The sequence below is a fragment of the Anomaloglossus baeobatrachus genome, chromosome 12, assembly GCF_048569485.1.
Source record: "Anomaloglossus baeobatrachus isolate aAnoBae1 chromosome 12, aAnoBae1.hap1, whole genome shotgun sequence".
Taxonomy (NCBI): domain Eukaryota; kingdom Metazoa; phylum Chordata; class Amphibia; order Anura; family Aromobatidae; genus Anomaloglossus; species Anomaloglossus baeobatrachus.
The window spans coordinates 63,278,571-63,297,453 of NC_134364.1; the positions used below are offsets into that span (position 1 = coordinate 63,278,571).

At 48.1% G+C, this 18,883-nt stretch overlaps 1 protein-coding gene across 1 annotated transcript in view; it reads left to right on the forward strand.

Annotated features, from left to right (window-relative positions):
* The first annotated feature begins 11,432 nt into the window (after positions 1 to 11,432).
* The window catches only part of LOC142258546 (uncharacterized), a 77,725-nt gene continuing 70,274 nt past the window's right edge, over positions 11,433 to 18,883 (forward strand). Inside the window, exon 1 of the mRNA XM_075331175.1 lies at positions 11,433 to 11,767. Within this exon, the coding sequence (XP_075187290.1) occupies positions 11,515 to 11,767 (253 nt within the window). The 5' untranslated portion in view covers positions 11,433 to 11,514. The remainder of the gene's footprint in view (positions 11,768 to 18,883) is intronic.

Consider the following 18,883-nt stretch of genomic DNA (forward strand, 5'->3'; position numbering starts at 1 on the left):
GGGGATTCCCTGGTGCTAAAAGCACCAAAAAAATTTGTTTTTTTGTTTTAGGATCTGGTGAACTTTAGTTTTTACCACTGGTGTATTTCAGAGTCACATTGTATAATTTTTCTACGTTTTGGCAAGGTTTATTCCTTGTGGAAACAGGTTTGGGTAAAGAATGCGAGAGTGCATTTATATTATACAGATCACAGCCAGTAAACAACCAACCAGTCGGTGACATGTAAGCCGATCGCCGGTCCTTTTATAGCGCCGACCGCAATGGACAATTGTTGATATGATCAATCTGGGCCCAGAAAACTATTATTGTTCTCAGCAGCACATGTCTTGTCTACACCGGACCATGTACTGCCAAGAATGATGATTTTTAAAGGGAACTTGTCAGCAGGTTTTTGTACCCCAAACTGATATCATCTGTGTTAAGTCCCTTTAATGCTGAATAAATCAATACGTTTGTTTCAGCAATGTCATGCCTCGGATTTGATCTGGTCGCCTCCTGTGCTGTGGTCAGTTTCCCTCTCCGCTGAGCCACAGTCTGGTTTGGTTGCTGTCCTGGTTCTGAACACTTTGTCTCTGTGTGGACACTTTGTGTTCATTGTCTTTCTGCCAACAAGTGTTTCCAATGTGGTAATTTTGTCTGCCCTATCCGCCCGGCAGCTGTAACTATTCAAAGCTTCTCCAGGCTTCAGTTTTATGATGGTGATATTTCTGAAGTGGACCCTGCTTGGAACTACAGCCTGTCTGCCTAGTGTTTCTCTTGGTGGATTTTCCTGAGGAACAAGAGTGGATATCGCTTCGAAATGCGTAGAATAAACCATCCACATTGCTTTATTACTTGAAGTGTTTCTTTGTACAGCAGCGCGGAGTACACCACAATTATCCTGTTTTTGTTTTGGTTCTGCCTTTGGCACGTGGGATCGGCTGCAGCTGTTATATGTTTCTATAATGGTTGTGAGACACACAACTAATCCAGGTGAGCTGTTTTCCGGTAATGTCACCATATTATACATCGGTAAGACCCTATTGCACTCCTTATATCCACAGCTTGTTCCTGTAGTGTTTCTCTTGGCAGATTATTAGTTGTGGTTTACCTTAATTTTACTCTGCACCATCCCCCGGATTCTTAAGAAGGTACATTGAACCATCGATGGCTGCTTAGGAAGCAAAGGTACAAGTGGTCATCTGAGTCATCCAGTGAGGGTTGTTTCAGTCTGTGCAGGGACCTCTAGTCTGTACAAGAATCAGGCGGGTCATGTGCAGTAGTTTTAAGGTAGAGCTTATTTTACGTTATTTTCCACTTGTCCACGTCAGTGCGCAAAGCAAGCAATCTTTGTTTCCATTACTTAGAAATCCCTTGTCCAATTTTCATGCTAATGACACGCAATTGCAAGGGGCTTGGTCTCTTTTCTCATCCGACACTGTGCTCCCGTTACTGACTGACAGGTCTCTCTTCTCTGTGACCTGCTCCCCCATCCAAGATCTTGCACAAGCAGCGTTATTGCTGGGTGCAGCGTATACGCAGACTGATCAGTCTTTCTCTCCCAATGTGAAAGGACTTACCTGCACAGGGAATAATAATACTTATGCGAGGCCCCTGCATTTGCGAATCATTAGCATAAGAATTGGACAAGGGATTTTTCAGAAACAAAAACAGGGATTGCTGGAACTAAGGTATGGATTTATTCATCATTACAGTGAGTTAATATAGATAATGTGTGTTGGGGTACAAAAAGCTGCAATTGTGGAAATTATTTCACCCAAGAATGAGCGTCACATTGAGAGCACTTTTTTTTTGCACGGTGTCTGGTGCCACCTATGTTTTGATGGCCACTGAAAACAGCTGCCATCATTAATGTTGCTCCAGCCACTCTTTATATGCAAACACAGAGAAAAAAAAAATCCAACAGATCACCTAGACCTTGCAATTCATGTGGTGAAAAGATTAGATGCCCGGTTCCAAGACAGGCCAGATTCTGCCGAAAAGCATGCACAAGGAGTAGAGGTAAAACCAGCACCTACTCAGGGGATCCAAAAAAACCTTCTTTATTGCAAAAACCATGCATATAAAAACAAAATGCAATATTAAAAGTAGACCACGTCTACGCGTTTCAGGCCCCAAAAACTTGGCCCTTAATCATGACCAAGGGGCACTCTTTATATGCGCATAGATTTATTAAAGAGGATCTTTCACCAAATTTTACATTCCATCATGATATAGTGGTCAAAGATCTGAACAATATTTATTATTTTATTTTAATTTTTTTCATTTGAGATATTAGTTTGTAAACTTTCTTTGCTATTTTCCACTAAATTCAAGGGGATGATAGCAGAGATTCTTCTCTGGCGTGGTTGCTTTTTCCTCTGTATGATGTCGCCCAATCATAAGTAGGAAACATCATGCAGGGGTTAAAAAACACCCCTGGAGATAGTCAGAACTGCTTTTTCTGTGTTATAGAGATCTTCCTGTTGGTGATTGCAGTGGGGGGGGGTGAAGAGAACAGAACAGTGTGTCATTTCACTGCACTGCATCTATCCCAGGCATCCAGGAATAATGCCCCGATACCTGGGATAGAGGCAAAGCAATATATGTGACAAGCGCTGCTCAAGTGATACAGCTCACATTACTGTATGAGCAGTACAGTATGCTCTGCATCTATCCCGGTACAGGGGTATAATTCCCTGGGGTTAAACCCCTTTAATACAATCAGCCCTGGTGATCAGTCACTACTGCAGACTACAGTTCCTTTAGCCTTGTAATCATGATGTCTGCTAACTTAATGCCACCAGTGTCATGACATCTAAGAGCAAACAATCCCTCTTTTCTCCGTATTCATGGTGATTGCATCTTATATTTACATGTGCCAAAGGGAAATTCTCAAAATAAAGAACTGCTACCGTATCTGATTATCGCAGGTCATTGTTCATCAAACAAAAGTAACGGTCAAGGTTTCAGTATAAAAATCCCCATACACGTGTTGTTATAGAAAAGAGTAACAACGGTTCTACTATGTTCTTGCGCAGGTCAGCAGGATCCTATGCCAAGAGAAAAGTCCCCCAAATGACACGACACACACATAGGTCCTGTAATAACCAGTACAGAAAGAAGCCATTGTCATGCTTTCATAGCCATGATTGTTCTCCCAAACCAGGTAAAAAAAGGAAGCAGATTTATGGATATTATTGATATAGCGGAGAATAATTCTTCAGCTGTGGAGAGAAGATTTAGTTCAGAAAGGTTTATTGTTAAAAGTTGTGTCCTAGATAGGCTCACCATTTTGGCTCATAGAAGGAACATCCTGCAAATTCGTGTACATGTGCATCATGGTAAAAGCTGTACCCAAATAACAACGCCTGATCTAAGGGAAGGGATTGGCGATTACTCTAGATCTGCGTTACAGAGGAAATGGATTCCTTCCATCACCCATCCTTTTTTCTGCAATGCTACCCCATGATGTTGATAATTATTATGGCAGCTGGGTGCTAACAATGTTCCCAGGTCCAGCATTTTAGGATATCTATTAGGTCCTGGCATAATTCTGATAATTGTAATACTGCAGTATATTATTCCAAATTAGCACATATCCGGTTAAAGTTCCACAAAGAGAAATTATATATTCAATAAAATGTTCTAAAATGTTCCAAAATTAAACAGGTAAAACTAAGTATACGACATCTCTTTTCCCCTTTGCATGAAATGTGAAGATTGCAGCCGATCAGTGGCTGCGGATTGACTGCAGTGGTCACCTTGATTCCAGGTGACTGGTGGAAAACACTATACCAAATACCAAGGAGCAGTACTATTCTGGTACGGGAGAATAGGTTAATGTATTTCTTATACCACCATAAAAGGGATTATCTGGACACAACATATTGATATCTATCCATATCATAGGTCATCAGTTACAGATCAGTGGAAGTCCAATACCAAACAACTTCCACCAATCAGCTATTATTTTTTTTCTGGCAGCCTCCATATGTAAAATTTTGAGTAGAGCTGCAAAGCGCAGCTCCATTCAATGTTAAGTGCCCTAAGTTGGGTACTGCAGAACAGATCCTATTTGTTACAAGATGCTGTACCTGGCTGCTTACTCACAATATGTGATATCACAGCTCACCTCCTCCTCCTGTACAATGACTGATAACACCTCTATATACCGTAGATAACACAGGATTCACCATTCAAAATAGGTGATATCACAGTGCTATTGTGACAGACTATGACATGTCTAAAGTGAAGTTGCTCTAATTAGTGCGGTTTTAAGGTTTTACATTAAGAAATCAATTCAAGCTGATGAAAGTTGAATTGCTAAATTCTGTGAATCCTGACATACAGCACTTCTCTAAAATGCTAATTGGGACTATCCACTTTTATATAAAAGGGTTGTACACTACTTGGACAACTGTTTCTTAAATGCAGCATGTAAAGTAAATAATATAAGTGCTGACCTCCCATAGCGGTATTGTTCCAGAGATGTCAGCGCTGGGTCTCCTGTTACTCACGCCATATTGTTATTCCAGAAGTGTAAACCTGGGTTCACACATAGCGACAACGACATCGCTGTTACGTCACCATTTTCTGTGACGTAACAGCGACCTTGTAAGTCGCTGTTATGATCGCTGCTTAGCTGTCAAACACAGCAGAAGCAGCAGCGATCATAACGACACGCGTCGCTGTGCTACATGTGCAGAGAGCAGGCAGCCGTGCATACTACTTAGCGCTGGCTCCCTGCTCTCCTAGCTACAGTACACATCGGGTTAATTACCCGATTTGTAGTGCAGCTACATGTGCAGAGAGCAGGGAGCCGCGCACACTGCTTAGCGCTGGCTCCCTGCACTCCTAGCTACAGTACACATCGGGTTAATTACCCGATGTGTACTGCAGCTACATGTGCAGAGAGCCGGAGCCGGCACTGGCAGCGAGAGCGGCGGACGGTAGTAACGAAGGTAAATATCGGGTAACCAGGGAAAGGTCTTCCCTTGGTTACCTGATGTTTACCCTGGTTACAGCTTACCGCAGCTGCCAGACGCCGGCTCCTGCTCCCTGCTCGCTTCATTTCGTCGCTCTCTCGCTGTCACACACAGATTTCTGTGTGTCACAGCGGGAGAGCGACGACCGAAAAATGAAGCTGGACATTCAGCAACGAACGGCGACCTCACAGCAGGGGCCAGGTCGTTGCTGGATGTCACACACAGCGACAGCAACGGGACGTCGCTGCAACGTCACAGAAAATGATGACGTAGCAGCGATGTCGTCGTCGTCGCTGTGTGTGACACCACCCTTAGAGCTGCAGCCCATTAATGGACGCTGATAAGCTGCAGTATTCACGTGACATAACAGTGCTTTGCAGAAGCAATGTGTAAGAATTTAAGGCAACCCATGAATCTATGACTTGGAGGATCAACTATAACAGCAATAACTTGAAATAATTGAACTAGACCTAAATGGACGTCTGTGCTGTGACTGGGCCATTGCAGCACCTTTAATTCTTTTCTTGTTTAACCAGTTTGCTATATAGTGGGGGAAATAAGTATTGGATACACTCCCAATGTTGCAAGTTTTCCCACCTACAAAGAATGGAGAGGTCTGTAATTTTTATGGTACATAACTCTAACTGTGACAGACCGAATCCAAAATAAATTCCAGACAATCCCATTGTATTATTTTGAAATAATTAATTTACATTTTATTGCATGAAATAAGTATTTGATACAATAGAAAAACAGAACTTAATATTTGGTAGAAACCTTTGTTTGCTATTACAGAGGTCGGACGTTTCTTGCAGTTCATGATAAAGTTTGCACACAATGCAGCAGGGATTTTAGACCACTCCTCCATATACATCTTCTCCAGATCTTTCAGGTCACTCCTCCATACAGATCTTCTCCAGATCTTTCAGGTTTCGGGGCTGTCACTGGGCAACATTGGGTTTTAGCTTCTCCAAAGATTTTCTATTGGGTTCAGGTCTGGAGACTGGCTAGGCCACTCCAGGACCTTGAAGTGCTTCTTACAGAGGCACTCCTTAGTTGCCCTGGTTGTGTGTTTCAGGTCATTGTCATGCTGGAAGACCCACCTTCAATGCTGTTACTGAGGGAAGGAGGTTGTTTGCTAAAATCTCGCGATACATGACCCCATCCATTCTCCCTTCAATATGGTGCAGTCGTCCTGTCCCCTTTGTAGAAAAGCACCCTCAAAGTATGATGTTTCCACCTCCATGCTTCACTATTGGGAAGGTGTTCTTGAGGTTGTACTCATCCTTCTTTATCCTCCAAACACAAGTGGATTTGATACCAAAAAGGTCTATTTAGGTCTTATCTGACCACGTGACCTTCTCTTAGGCCTTCTCTGGCTTATCCAGATGGTCATTGGCGAACTTGAAATAGGCCTGGACATGTGCTGGCGTGAGCAGGGGAACCTTGTGTGCCCTGTAGGATTTTAATCCATGACGGCATACCTTGTTACTAACAGTAATCTTTGAGACTGTGACCCTAGCTCTCTTCAGGTCATTGACCAGGTGCTCCTCTGTAGTTCTGGGCTCTTTCCTGACCTTTCTAAAAATTATCCTTACCCCACAAGGCAAGATATTGCGTGAAGCCCTAGACCGAGTAAGAGTGACAGTCATTTTGTGTTTCTTCCATTTTCTAATAATTGTGCCAACAGTTGTTGCCTTCTCACCAAGCTGCTTGCCTCTTGTCCTGTAGACCATCCTAGGCTTGTGCAGGTCTACAATTTTGTCCCTAGTGTCCTTAAACAGTTCTTTGGTCTTGGCCATGGTGGAGGGGTTATAGTGTGATTGATTGTGTGGACAGGTGTCTTTTATACAAGTAACACGTTCAGACAGGTGCAATTAGTACAGGTAATGAGTGCAGAGTAGGAGAAAAAATAACAGGTCTGTGAGAGCCAGAATTCTTGATGGTTGGTCAGTGATCAAACACTTATTTCATGCAATAAAATGTTAATTAATTATTTAAAAATCATACAATGGGATTTTCTGGACTTTTTTATTCTGTGCCACAGTTGATGTTATCTACGATAAAAATTACAGACCTCTCCATTCTTTGTAGGTGGGAAAACTTTCAAAATCAGCAGAGGCTCAAATACTTATTTTCCCTACTGTATGCTGGTGTGTTTGGAGTCAATGTCCTGTTGCAGAACCCAGATTCGGCTGAGCTTTAACATTTTATTAGATGGTCTCACATTTGACTCTGGAATACCTTTTTGAACAGCGGAGATGCTTCTCTAAGATCATTGTTGATGTCTTTCCTTCTTGGCATTCAGTTAACACATGCCGAAATTCTCCAGGCTAACAAGAAACTTCTTTTATTCATGTGGTCACAATTGTCTGTGAACAATTAATTAAAGGGAACCTGTCAGGTGCATTATGCACCCAGAACCACGAGCAGTTCTGGTGCATATTGCTAATCCCTGCCTAACCGTCCCTGTATACACTAGCAAAGATAAAGAGATTTTCAGAAAAAGTATTTTTAAAGATATTTTATCTTATGCTGAGCGCGGGGACTAGTCCAAAGGCCGTTATATCCCTCGACTAGTCCGTCCTCTTAGCATGTTAGCACACCCACAGGGGTATACTAACATGCTATTCAATGCAGCATCACCAGCGGTGCCCCGCGTACCTGTGTTTACTGTGACCGCGCTTCTGAATCTCCCAGCACTTACAGTCATGCGCAGTAGACCTCTCTGAAGCTGGGACGCGTACACCTGGCTTCATACTGCGCATGACCGGAGGTGCCTGGCATTCATAAGCGCGGTCACAGCGAACACAGGTACGTGGGGCACCACTGGTGACGCTGCATTGAATAGCATGTTAGGACACCATCGTCTGAAACATGTTTGCCTTACTTTGAGATATCTATGCACATTTTTTACCATGTCATTTTCCTATGATTTTAATGAACTTGTAAAAAATTTGTATGAATTTTTACATTGTTGGATGCTGGATTTTCTTCACTTTATCCTTTTGAGCTTGGTGTGTGAAAATTTGTAAAAAAAAAAGCAAAAAAAAAAAAGCGAGCATAACTCGGGTGGTGGGTCATTTGTCGAAAAATCCATAATTTTGTGATATTTGTAGCTCTAATAACAAAAGGTTACCTGATAATGACTTCTGGGGGGAAAAGGAGATAATGACTGCCCGGGGTGGAGAGGAAATAATTATCTCTGCTTCCTCTCCCCACCAGCAGTCATTATCTCCTCTCCTCTTCCCCTCCAGCAGTTATGTGCTCTGTAGTAATATGCCCATCCTTGTCTCCTGTAGTAATGTGCCCCATCCTGTAGTAATGTACCCTATCCTGTAGTAGTGTGCCCATTTTGTCTCCTGTAGTAATGTGCCCCATCCTTGTGCCCTGTATTAATATTAATGTGCCCATCTTGTCCCCTGTATTAATGTACTCATCTTGTCACCTTTCTAGTAATGTGCCCATTCTTGAGCCCCATCCTTGTCCCCTTCTTTAGCAATGCCACATGCTATAGTAATGTACTCATCTTGCCCCCATCCTGTAGTAATGTGCCCATATTGTCCCCTGACGTAATGTACCCATCTTGTCACCCATGTATTAAGGTGTCCATTCTTGTGCCCATCCTTTTCCCCTTCTTTTAGCAATGCCCCATCCTGTAGTAATTTAGCCTATTTATGCCACATTGTCGTTTCCACATACACGCATAAAAAAAAAAGATTATTCTCATCTGTCCTCCATTCCCTCATTGTCCTCTTTCCTGCTTCTTTTGGACGGCAGGACCCCTGACGATCGCAGCCGTATGCTGGGGGCCCTAGCCACCTGCACTTTACTTCTGATGATTGATCTCCGCTGCGGCGCAGAGGAAGTCTCTGCAGAGATCCATCAATGGCAGCCGCCGGTTAGTCAGAGGCCAGCAGGTGACGTCATACATTATGCATGCATTTTATGCACATTCACAAAATACATGTACTGTATGTATGTTGTTTCCTCCGCTCCACATTCATAGCCATAGTATCCATAATGTTATATTTTTAACATACATCTAGTTTTTGGTGAGACGAGCTGTAGTTTGTTTTTTGACCCATTATGCCTTACACATATCAAGCATTACATTTCTATTAACTTTTGTTATAATCTAAATGTAGGGAAAAAATAATTGTGCCAGACGCTCCCCTTCACTGCACCCTATATCCTGGATTCCTGCTTGTCAGGGACCAGTGAGTGTGATGATTGACAGTTTGGACCAAAGGAAAGCTGCACCACTGGCCCAAGCTGTGCTCTCACCCAAGTTGCAAGCAGAGGCAGCTTTGTATCTCCTAAATTGGAGGAAGCAGGGGTTAACCGATCCAGCAATCTGGCTCAGGTTTGAAAAGCAGTCCTAGCAAGTAGAGATGAGCAAAGTTCAGTTCGGTAGGATCAGCCTGTAGATGAAGTTTGTTTGGGACCCAGACTTGACCTGAACCTCAATGGAAATCACTAATTGGGCAGTTCGGGTCTCCGCTCACATGCAGCCAGCCATAAACAGATCACTTCCGGGGGTAGGTTAGGCATGGTTTTTCCATATTATTTTTTTTTTGGTGCACACTGCATCCAATCATGCTGTTGTTACCCCCAGTGTGAGCCGATCAAACCCTGCAAGTGGCTCACACTGGGCTGAGGACCGAGTGTACCCGAGTACATTGATGCTAGTGTCGCGGGCGGGGAGGGCGCTGCGCTCACCCACTGCTCGGGTCCGGCCGCTGCTGCTGCTCGCTCGGTCGGTGGCTCGAGCGGTGGGCCGGATCCCGGGGACTCGGGCGGCGCTCCTCGCTCGTGAGTGAAAGGGGTGGTTTGGGTTAGGGATATTGTCCGTGACGCCACCCACGGTTTGTGGTGAGATTGGGACACCACTGCTGCTCTGTACGGGGATCCCGGGAGCATTGACAGGGAGCAGCTGAGATGTTTTCTCCCCTCCGTGGGTAGGGGGTTTTGGTGGTCCCGGGGCCCGGTGGTGGAGGTCGGAAGGTGGGTTGCGGGGCTGGGCCAGGTGCAGGGTCGCGGGGCAGCGCAGTGCCAGACGGCACGGTGGTACTCACTCAGCCAGTAACGCATACAGAGTCTCTGGTAAGACAAACGGCTGGATGGACGAGTCCCACAGACGGCTGTGGCGGTCACTCCCGGTAGGTTGGCGGTAACTGTCTCTCCCTGCACCGGTGTTCTGTTCTTGGCCCCAATGGCTTCCCACTGATAGCCCGCTCCCAAGCGGTATGTTGGCTAAGGGAGCCCTTCCTTTGCCCGCAGGCTCTGGCCCTGGGAGCTCTAGCTCTGGCGGTAGCTTTATCTCCCTCACGGTTTGGACGGTTGCCTTCAGTCGGGTCTTTACTGCTGGGAAACCCCGGAGGTTCCCGTCGCTGACGGATTTGACCGGTTTTACGGCAACTCCTAGCCTGGTCGGGGTCCGTAGGCCCTGCCGGATGGTGCTGGCTTCTCTTCGCTCCCCGGTTCGGTACCGGCAGGCCACCGCCCGTCCCCGGTCCTCACGGTTGTGCGTCAATCGGCCTCTCCTGCAGACGGTCACCACCGTCTGCCAACCTTGCTGTCAGGTGCCCGGGCCACGTACCCGGACACGGCCAGTCAGTTCCTCCACTACTACTTCCTCACTCTCCAACTCCTAAACTCAACTGTCCTCCTTTTCCCGCCTCCAGGATTGTGAACTCCTCGGTGGGTGGAGCCAACCGCCTGGCTCCCCCCCACCTGGTGTGGACATCAGCCCCTGGAGGGAGGCAACAAGGATTTGTGTCTGACCTTGATGTTCCTAACCGGGGTGTAGGGTGTGTTGTTGCAGTACCTGTGACGTCCTGGCTTGTCCAGGGCGCCACACTAGCACGAGTGGTATCCATATGTAAAGCTCACAAACTCCAAATCTGAACGAACGCCAAACACCGAACGTTGGGTTGGCTCATCTCTACTAGCAAGCTATGCAACAAAGAGCTTGATAGCGCCGCACTCTTTACCAAGGACACCAGCCACCGCCGATAGGCAACGAGCAGTACACAACATAATTAAAAATCCCTTTTTTCTTGAGAATGAAGAGGATTTTTATTGAGGGAAATTGCACACTTGCTTGTTTTTCCACGCACCATTTACAAAGATTAGACAAGCACTGTTACATAAAATTTATACTTATGAAATGATCTGTAACAATACGTGTACCCATACCTATTCAATATATGTTTGAAATACTACATATCTATGTGGGTATATATGATAAAATGGGTAATAATATAATATTTATAATAATACTAATATTTTCATGTTTTATTTAATTAGGGGAAGAACTGAGACCATGGTGGGCAGTTCATCTGTATTTAGTCTTTAGAGTTCTGCCTTGTGGTTAATTGTCACACGCTATAAATTTCCCAGGCGTGGTTAATTCATTTCGGGATCTTCTAGTATGTTAGAGAAGTAAACGGAGGAGGAGCAGATCCTACAGGCGAGCAGACTGCAGTGTGGCAGGCGACACGAGGGCAGGAAAACAGCTTCAGTCTGCACAGGATATCAAACATGCCTCATCCAACTGTGCAGATGGGCAAGAAGAAAAACCCGCTCAAGAGAGTACTGAGTAAACTCAAGAACATCCACATGTCTCCGCCTGAAAATGGCCCCCTCCTGCCTCAAAAAGTACAGCACACAGAAAATCCGTGTCTGAAAAGAATGAAAGAAAGTTTAAGATTTGAAGTTTCCATCCCTAATTATGTCAAACTGAGAAACAAAGTGAATCTTGACTGTGAACCTCAGGAAAATTGCAAGTCGAAAGGTTAGTTTACTTTTTTTTTTGTCATCTGTACTGTACTCTATATCGATTGGGAGAAAAACTAGATGAATAAATTCCTCTTTATATTCAGAGGCGGCAAACGCCTATAAACCTAGTTCTGTTCAAACAGCTAAGGCTATGTTCACACAGGGCATTTTTGCTGCGTTTTTTTAGCATGGTTTTTGACTTGGTTTTATGCAAATCCGTGCTAATAAAACTCTGTCTTCACAGTCCCAGCAAAGCCTATGAGATTCCAGAAATCTCATGCTCACACACTCACAAAACATGTGTTTTTTTTCCTGACTGTTTTGTGAACCACTTTGGTTTTTGATCAGTTTTTGAAAGAATGAGCATGTCAATTCTTTGGAAAACGTCATAAAAAAAAAAACATGGCAAAACTGTAGGTTAGTTCCTGGCAAAAGATGAGGTTCTGCTGAAGACAAAACCTGACCAAAAGCACCCTATGTGAACATAGCTTGTTACTCCAGACAATGCTCTGTGAGCGAAACAGACAGGATGTCAGACTGATAGTGTTTTGACATCTTTGGCTGACGGAGCTTTGCTTAGACTGGATACAGATGTCTTTACTGGGAGCGTTCGTGTTTCATTTACTAACTGAAACAAAGTAGAAAGTTGAACTTTTTTTTTGTTAAAATTATTAAAGGGAATCTGTCAGCAGGCTTTTGCTACCTTATCTGAGAGCAGCATAATATAGACAAAGAGACCCTGAATCCATCAATGTCTCACTTAGTTTACTGTGTCCAGCGATTCTGACACAATCAGAGTTTTTAGATCTAGCAATGCAGCAGAGCTGAGAAGGCTGCCCCCCGCCCACACCAGGCTGTATGTAAATGTCTATAGACAGTAGCTGCTAGTCACAGCAGGAGGCATGTTGGACTATCTTGTAGAACCCCTCGTCCCTATCCCTGCACTCTCCTCTTCCCCTTACCTCAGCAGGGATACTGATACCGTTACCTCTGCAGGCGCCCGCTTGTCCCTGCGGGCGTGTATGTGTCACATGGGTCTCTGCACTTCTGCACGTCCATCCTTCTACTATCATGGTCCTCTGCTCACCAGTATGGCCACCCACGTGTCGCATGGTCCCATGCTCTCCCGCATGGCCATTCACGTGTGTTTTCCTGTCTTCCCGCTTGGCCATCCTGGTACTGCGTGGTGCTCTGCTCAACCACATGTCGCGTGGTCCCATGCGTCCCGCATTGCCGCTCATATTTAGTACGGTCTCCCGGCTCGCCAACCCCCCCCCCTTCCCCACGGATGCCTACTTGTGTGTCTGTCCCCAGCTCCCAAATCCTGTGCATGCCACACGGGGTTTCCTGGTCTCCAGCGTAGGGTGCGTGTATGCGCACTTCCTGTACCTTTTAAGTAAGAGGAAGCATGCGCACCTTGCAAAGGCGTCCTCAGCTTAACACTGACAGGTACCAGGTATATAATGCTCCTTCCCCCCATTTGGTGGGGTCAGAGCAAGACATTAGAATTTGATCCTACTACTCGTGTTGGTGCAGCCTGTTTGCTCTTCCAGTATCCAGCACCAGTCCTGCATGTAACCAGCTCTAAATCTGCTGTGTCTATGTGACGCCCTGGGCAAGCCAGGGGTCACAGGTCACAACATCACATGCACCCCACATTCCCTGCAGGTACACACAAGGTCAAAACTAAAATCCTTGTTGCCTTCCTCCAGGGGCTGATGTCCACACCAGGGGGTGCGCCAGGCAGTTGGCTCCGCCCACCGAGGAGTTCACAGCCCTGGAGGTGGGAGAACCAGGCAGATGAGTTTAGGAAGTGAAAGTAGAAGGAAGTGAAGTGGTAGAGGAGCTAAAGAGAGAAGCTGAAGTGACAGAAAAAGTGAGAGTAGTAAAGCCTGAAGCTGGTCCGGGTGTGTGCCCCGGACTGAGACAGCAAGGTTGGCAGACGGCGGTGACTGTCTGCAGGCGAGACTGATTGGAGGTTGCCGAAAGGACCGTGGACGGGTGGTGACCCGGCGGTACCGTAGCGGTATACGAAGATTAGTCAGCACCAGGGCAGGGGCCTTTCGGATCCTGGCAAAGCTAGGAGTCGCCGAATTTGCCAAATCCGTCAGTGAAGGGGACGACCGTCTCCCAACAACCAAGTCCCGTTGAAGGCAACAGTCCAACCGTTAAGGGGAGACACCGCCACCGCCAAGGCACCAGTTTCCCAGGGCCAGCGCCTGCGGGCAAGAGTGGAGCTCCTCCGGCTCATATCCAAGCTGGGGAGCGGGTTACCGGTGGGAACCTATCGCTACCAAACAACAATACATAGGTGCAGGGAAGAGACCGTCACCGCTAACTGCAGGGAACCGCAGCACCGTAACCGTCAGAGGGACCCGTCCAACCAGCCGTTTGTTTACCGAGAACTGTGTTGTGTTTACTGGCTGAGTGAGTACCTCCGTGCCGTGCGGCACAGCGCTGCCCCTGCGCCCCTGCACCTCCACAGGCCCCATACCCGCCTGTCCACCATACCAACCCCATCACTGGGCCCCGGGACCACCAACACCCCCACCCACGGAGGGGCAAACCAACAACTGGCTGCTCCATACCATCACTCCCGGGCTCCCCAGAAAGAGCAGCGGTGGTGTCCACTTAATCACCACAACCGTGGGTGGCGTCACGGACAATAAACTATCCCAAAACACCAATTCCCCTTTTCACTCACGGGCAAGGAGCGCCGCTCGAGTCCCCGGGATCCGGCCCATCGCTCGAGCCACCGAGCAGCGGCAGGCCGCAGCAGCCGCGGCAGCCGGACCCGAGCAGTGGGAGAGCGCGGCGTCCCCTCCTCCGCCCGCGATATCTACCCTGTCTGTGTCCTACTCGGACGCGTCTTGTCTGTGTCCCTGTGTCCTGTTTCCAGCCTATATTCAGCATCTGTGTCCGCTGCACCCGTCTCCGATGTTCTGAACCCGATGTCCTGTGCCTGGTGATATGTGCCTGATATCCACAGTCCATCCTGATGTCCTGTGCCTGATGACCTGAAGCCTAATGTTTCACCTGATGAGGTGGATACTTCAAGCTCCTGGTCCGTATGATTAGTTCTTGAGCAACAAACACAAGTGTTGCTGGTACATCAGGTTTGCTAAAGGCCGCTTTACACGCTACAATATATCTAACGATATGTCGTCGGGGTCACGTCGTTAGTGACGCACATCCGGCATCGTTTGACATATCGTAGTGTGTGACAGCTACATGCGACTGTGAACGAGCAAAAATACTCACCTTATTGTTGCTCGTTGACACGTCGCTCATTTTCTAAAAATCGAACATCCTTCTGTTCGACGTTCCCGAGGCAGCACACATCGCTCCGTGTGACACCCCGGGAACGATGAACTGCAGCTTACCTGCGGCCGCCGGCAATGCGGAAGGAGGTGGACAGGATGTTTACGTCCCGCTCATCTCCGCCCCTTCGCCGCTTCTATTGGCCGGCCGCTGTGTGACGTCACTGTGACGCCGAACATGTTCGCCGCCCACAGTGAGGTCGTTTGGAAGGTAAGTACATGTGACGGGGGTAAACGACTTTGTGCGACACGGGCAACAAATTGCCCGTGCCGCACAAACGATGGGGGCGGGTGCGATCGCACGACATATCGACACGTGTAAAGCAGGCTTAAATCAAATTGAAGTGGTGATGAATAAGACTGAAAAGGTGCCAAAAAGATGCAGCAGAGCCAGATTACTGATAACTGACGTAGCAAACCTGGAACTGCGATGGCTGATGTAACCGAGATGGAGCTTGGATGGACGATGTAAAGAACCTGGAACTGTGATGGCCGATGTAGCAGATGTGGAACTGAGAAGGTTGATGTATCAGACCTTGAACTTGGATGGCTGATGTGACAGAGCTGGAACTGCAATGGCCAATGCAAGAGACCTGGATCTGAGAAGGTTGTTGCAACAGACCTTGAACTGCGATGGCCGATGCAGTAGAGGAGCTGGAACTGCGACGGCCGATGCAGCAGAGGAGCTGAAACTGCAATGGCTGATGTAGCAGAGGAGCTGGAACTGCGATGGCCGATGTAGCAGAGGAGCTGGAACTGCGATGGCTGATGCAGCAGAGGAACTAGAACTGCGATGGCCGATGCAGCAGAGGAGCTGGAACTGCGATGGCCGATGCAGCATAGGAGCTGGAACTGCGATGGCCGATGCAGCATAGGAGCTGGAACTGTGATGGCCGATGCAGCAAAGGAGCTGGAACTGCGATGGCCGATGCAGCAGAGGAGCTGGAACTGCGATGGCTGATGCACCAGAGGAGCTGAAACTGCGATGGCCGATGCAGCAGAGGAGCTGGAACTGCGATGGCCGATGCAGCAGAGGAGCTGGAACTGCGATGGCCGATGTAGCAGAGGAGCTGGAACTGCGATGGCCGATGTAGCAGAGGAGCTGGAACTGCGATGGCCGAAGTAGCAGAGGAGCTGGAACTGCGGTGGCTGATGCAGCAGAGGAGCTGGAACTGCGATGGCTGATGCAGCAGAGGAGCTGGAACTGCGATGGCTGATGCAGCAGAGGAGCTGGAACTGCGATGGCCGATGCAGCAAAGGAGCTGGAACTGCGATGGCCGATGCAGTAGAGGAGCTGGAACTGCGATGGTGGATGTAGCAGAGGAGCTGGAACTGTGATGGCCGAAGTAGCAGAGGAGCTGGAACTGCGATGGCTGATGCAGCAAAGGAGCTGGAACTGCGATGGCCGATGCAGCAGAGGAGCTGGAACTGCGATGGTGGATGTAGCAGAGGAGCTGGAACTGTGATGGCCGAAGTAGCAGAGGAGCTGGAACTGCGATGGCTGATGCAGCAGAGGAGCTGGAACTGCGATGGCCAATGCAGCAGAGGAGCTGGAACTGCGATGGCTGATGCAGCATAGGAGCTGGAACTGCAATGGCCGATGCAGCAGAGGAGCTGGAACTGCGATGGCCGATGTAGCAGAGGAGCTGGAACTGCGATGGCTGATGCAGCAGAGGAGCTGGAACTGCGATGGCTGATGCAGCAGAGGAGCTGGAACTGCGATGGCTGATGCACCAGAGGAGCTGAAACTGCGATGGCCGATGCAGCAGAGGAGCTGGAACTGCGATGGCCGATGCAGCAGAGGAGCTGGAACTGCGATGGCCGATGTAGCAGAGGAGCTGGAACTGCGATGGCCGATGTAGCAGAGGAGCTGGAACTGCGATGGCCGAAGTAGCAGAGGAGCTGGAACTGCGGTGGCTGATGCAGCAGAGGAGCTGGAACTGCGATGGCTGATGCAGCAGAGGAGCTGGAACTGCGATGGCTGATGCAGCAGAGGAGCTGGAACTGCGATGGCCGATGCAGCAAAGGAGCTGGAACTGCGATGGCCGATGCAGTAGAGGAGCTGGAACTGCGATGGTGGATGTAGCAGAGGAGCTGGAACTGTGATGGCCGAAGTAGCAGAGGAGCTGGAACTGCGATGGCTGATGCAGCAAAGGAGCTGGAACTGCGATGGCCGATGCAGCAGAGGAGCTGGAACTGCGATGGTGGATGTAGCAGAGGAGCTGGAACTGTGATGGCCGAAGTAGCAGAGGAGCTGGAACTGCGATGGCTGATGCAGCAGAGGAGCTGGAACTGCGATGGCCAATGCAGCAGAGGAGCTGGAACTGCGATGGCTGATGCAGCATAGGAGCTGGAACTGCAATGGCCGATGCAGCAGAGGAGCTGGAACTGCGATGGCCGATGTAGCAGTGGAGCTGGAACTGCGATGGCCGATGTAGCAGAGGAGCTGGAACTGCGATGGCTGATGCAGCAGAGGAGCTGGAACTGCGATGGCTGATGCAGCAGAGGAGCTGGAACTGCGATGGCCGATGCAGCAAAGGAGCTGGAACTGCGATGGCCGATGCAGCAGAGGAGCTGGAACTGCGATGGTGGATGTAGCAGAGGAGCTGGAACTGTGATGGCCGAAGTAGCAGAGGAGCTGGAACTGTGATGGCTGATGCAGCAAAGGAGCTGGAACTGCGATGGCCGATGCAGCAGAGGAGCTGGAACTGCGATGGTGGATGTAGCAGAGGAGCTGGAACTGTGATGGCCGAAGTAGCAGAGGAGCTGGAACTGCGATGGCTGATGCAGCAGAGGAGCTGGAACTGCGATGGCCAATGCAGCAGAGGAGCTGGAACTGCGATGGCTGATGCAGCAGAGGAGCTGGAACTGCGATGGCCGATGTAGCAGAGGAGCTGGAACTGCGATGGCTGATGCAGCAGAGGAGCTGGAACTGCGATGGCTGATGCAGCAGAGGAGCTGGAACTGCGATGGCTGATGCAGCAGAGGAGCTGGAACTGCGATGGCCGATGCAGCAGAAGAGCTGGAACTGCGATGGCCGATGCAGCAGAGGAGCTGGAACTGCGATGGCTGATGCAGCAGAGGAGCTGGAATTTCGATGGCCGATGCAGCAGAGGAGCTGTAACTGCGATGGCTGATGCAGCAGAGCTGGAACTGCGATGAAACAGCAAAATTGTAGCAGCAGTGATTGATGTTGCAGTGTTGTAAGAATGATGCCTGTATTAGCAGCGTTATAGCAGTGGTGACTGATGTAGCAGAGCTTGTATATTATCTTGCTTGTGATAACATATTTTGAGTAAATATACAAGATCATAAAAATTACTTTGGAAGATCATATTTCAAAGTTAAGAGCTCACTTTCTATATGAGTAATACCTAGTTCTTTATGATATACATGTGTACTAGCAGGTGGCACAACGTCTAATAGGGGTGCGTATATGAAATATGTAGAAAGGTCACATAAGGCTTCTTTCACATATCAGTTATTTGCAATCCGTCGATTTGTGAAAAAACTGATCCAGCGCTGGATCTGTTTTTTTCTCATTGACTTGTATTAGCGACGGAATGCGATGGATGGCCTCATGTTTCATTCATTGTGCAACGGATCCATCGAAATACATTTCCCCGCCTGACGGAGCCGATGTCCACAGGAACATTTTTTGAGTGCGTTGAAAATAAACGGACAGACGGTTCCGTTGCCATCTGTCGTTTGGTGTAATGGAAGCCTATGGGCGCAGGATCTGTCGTAATCTGTCAAATGACAGAATTCGGCGACGGATCCATTTTTTTATAACCAAGCATGTTCAGATGAGG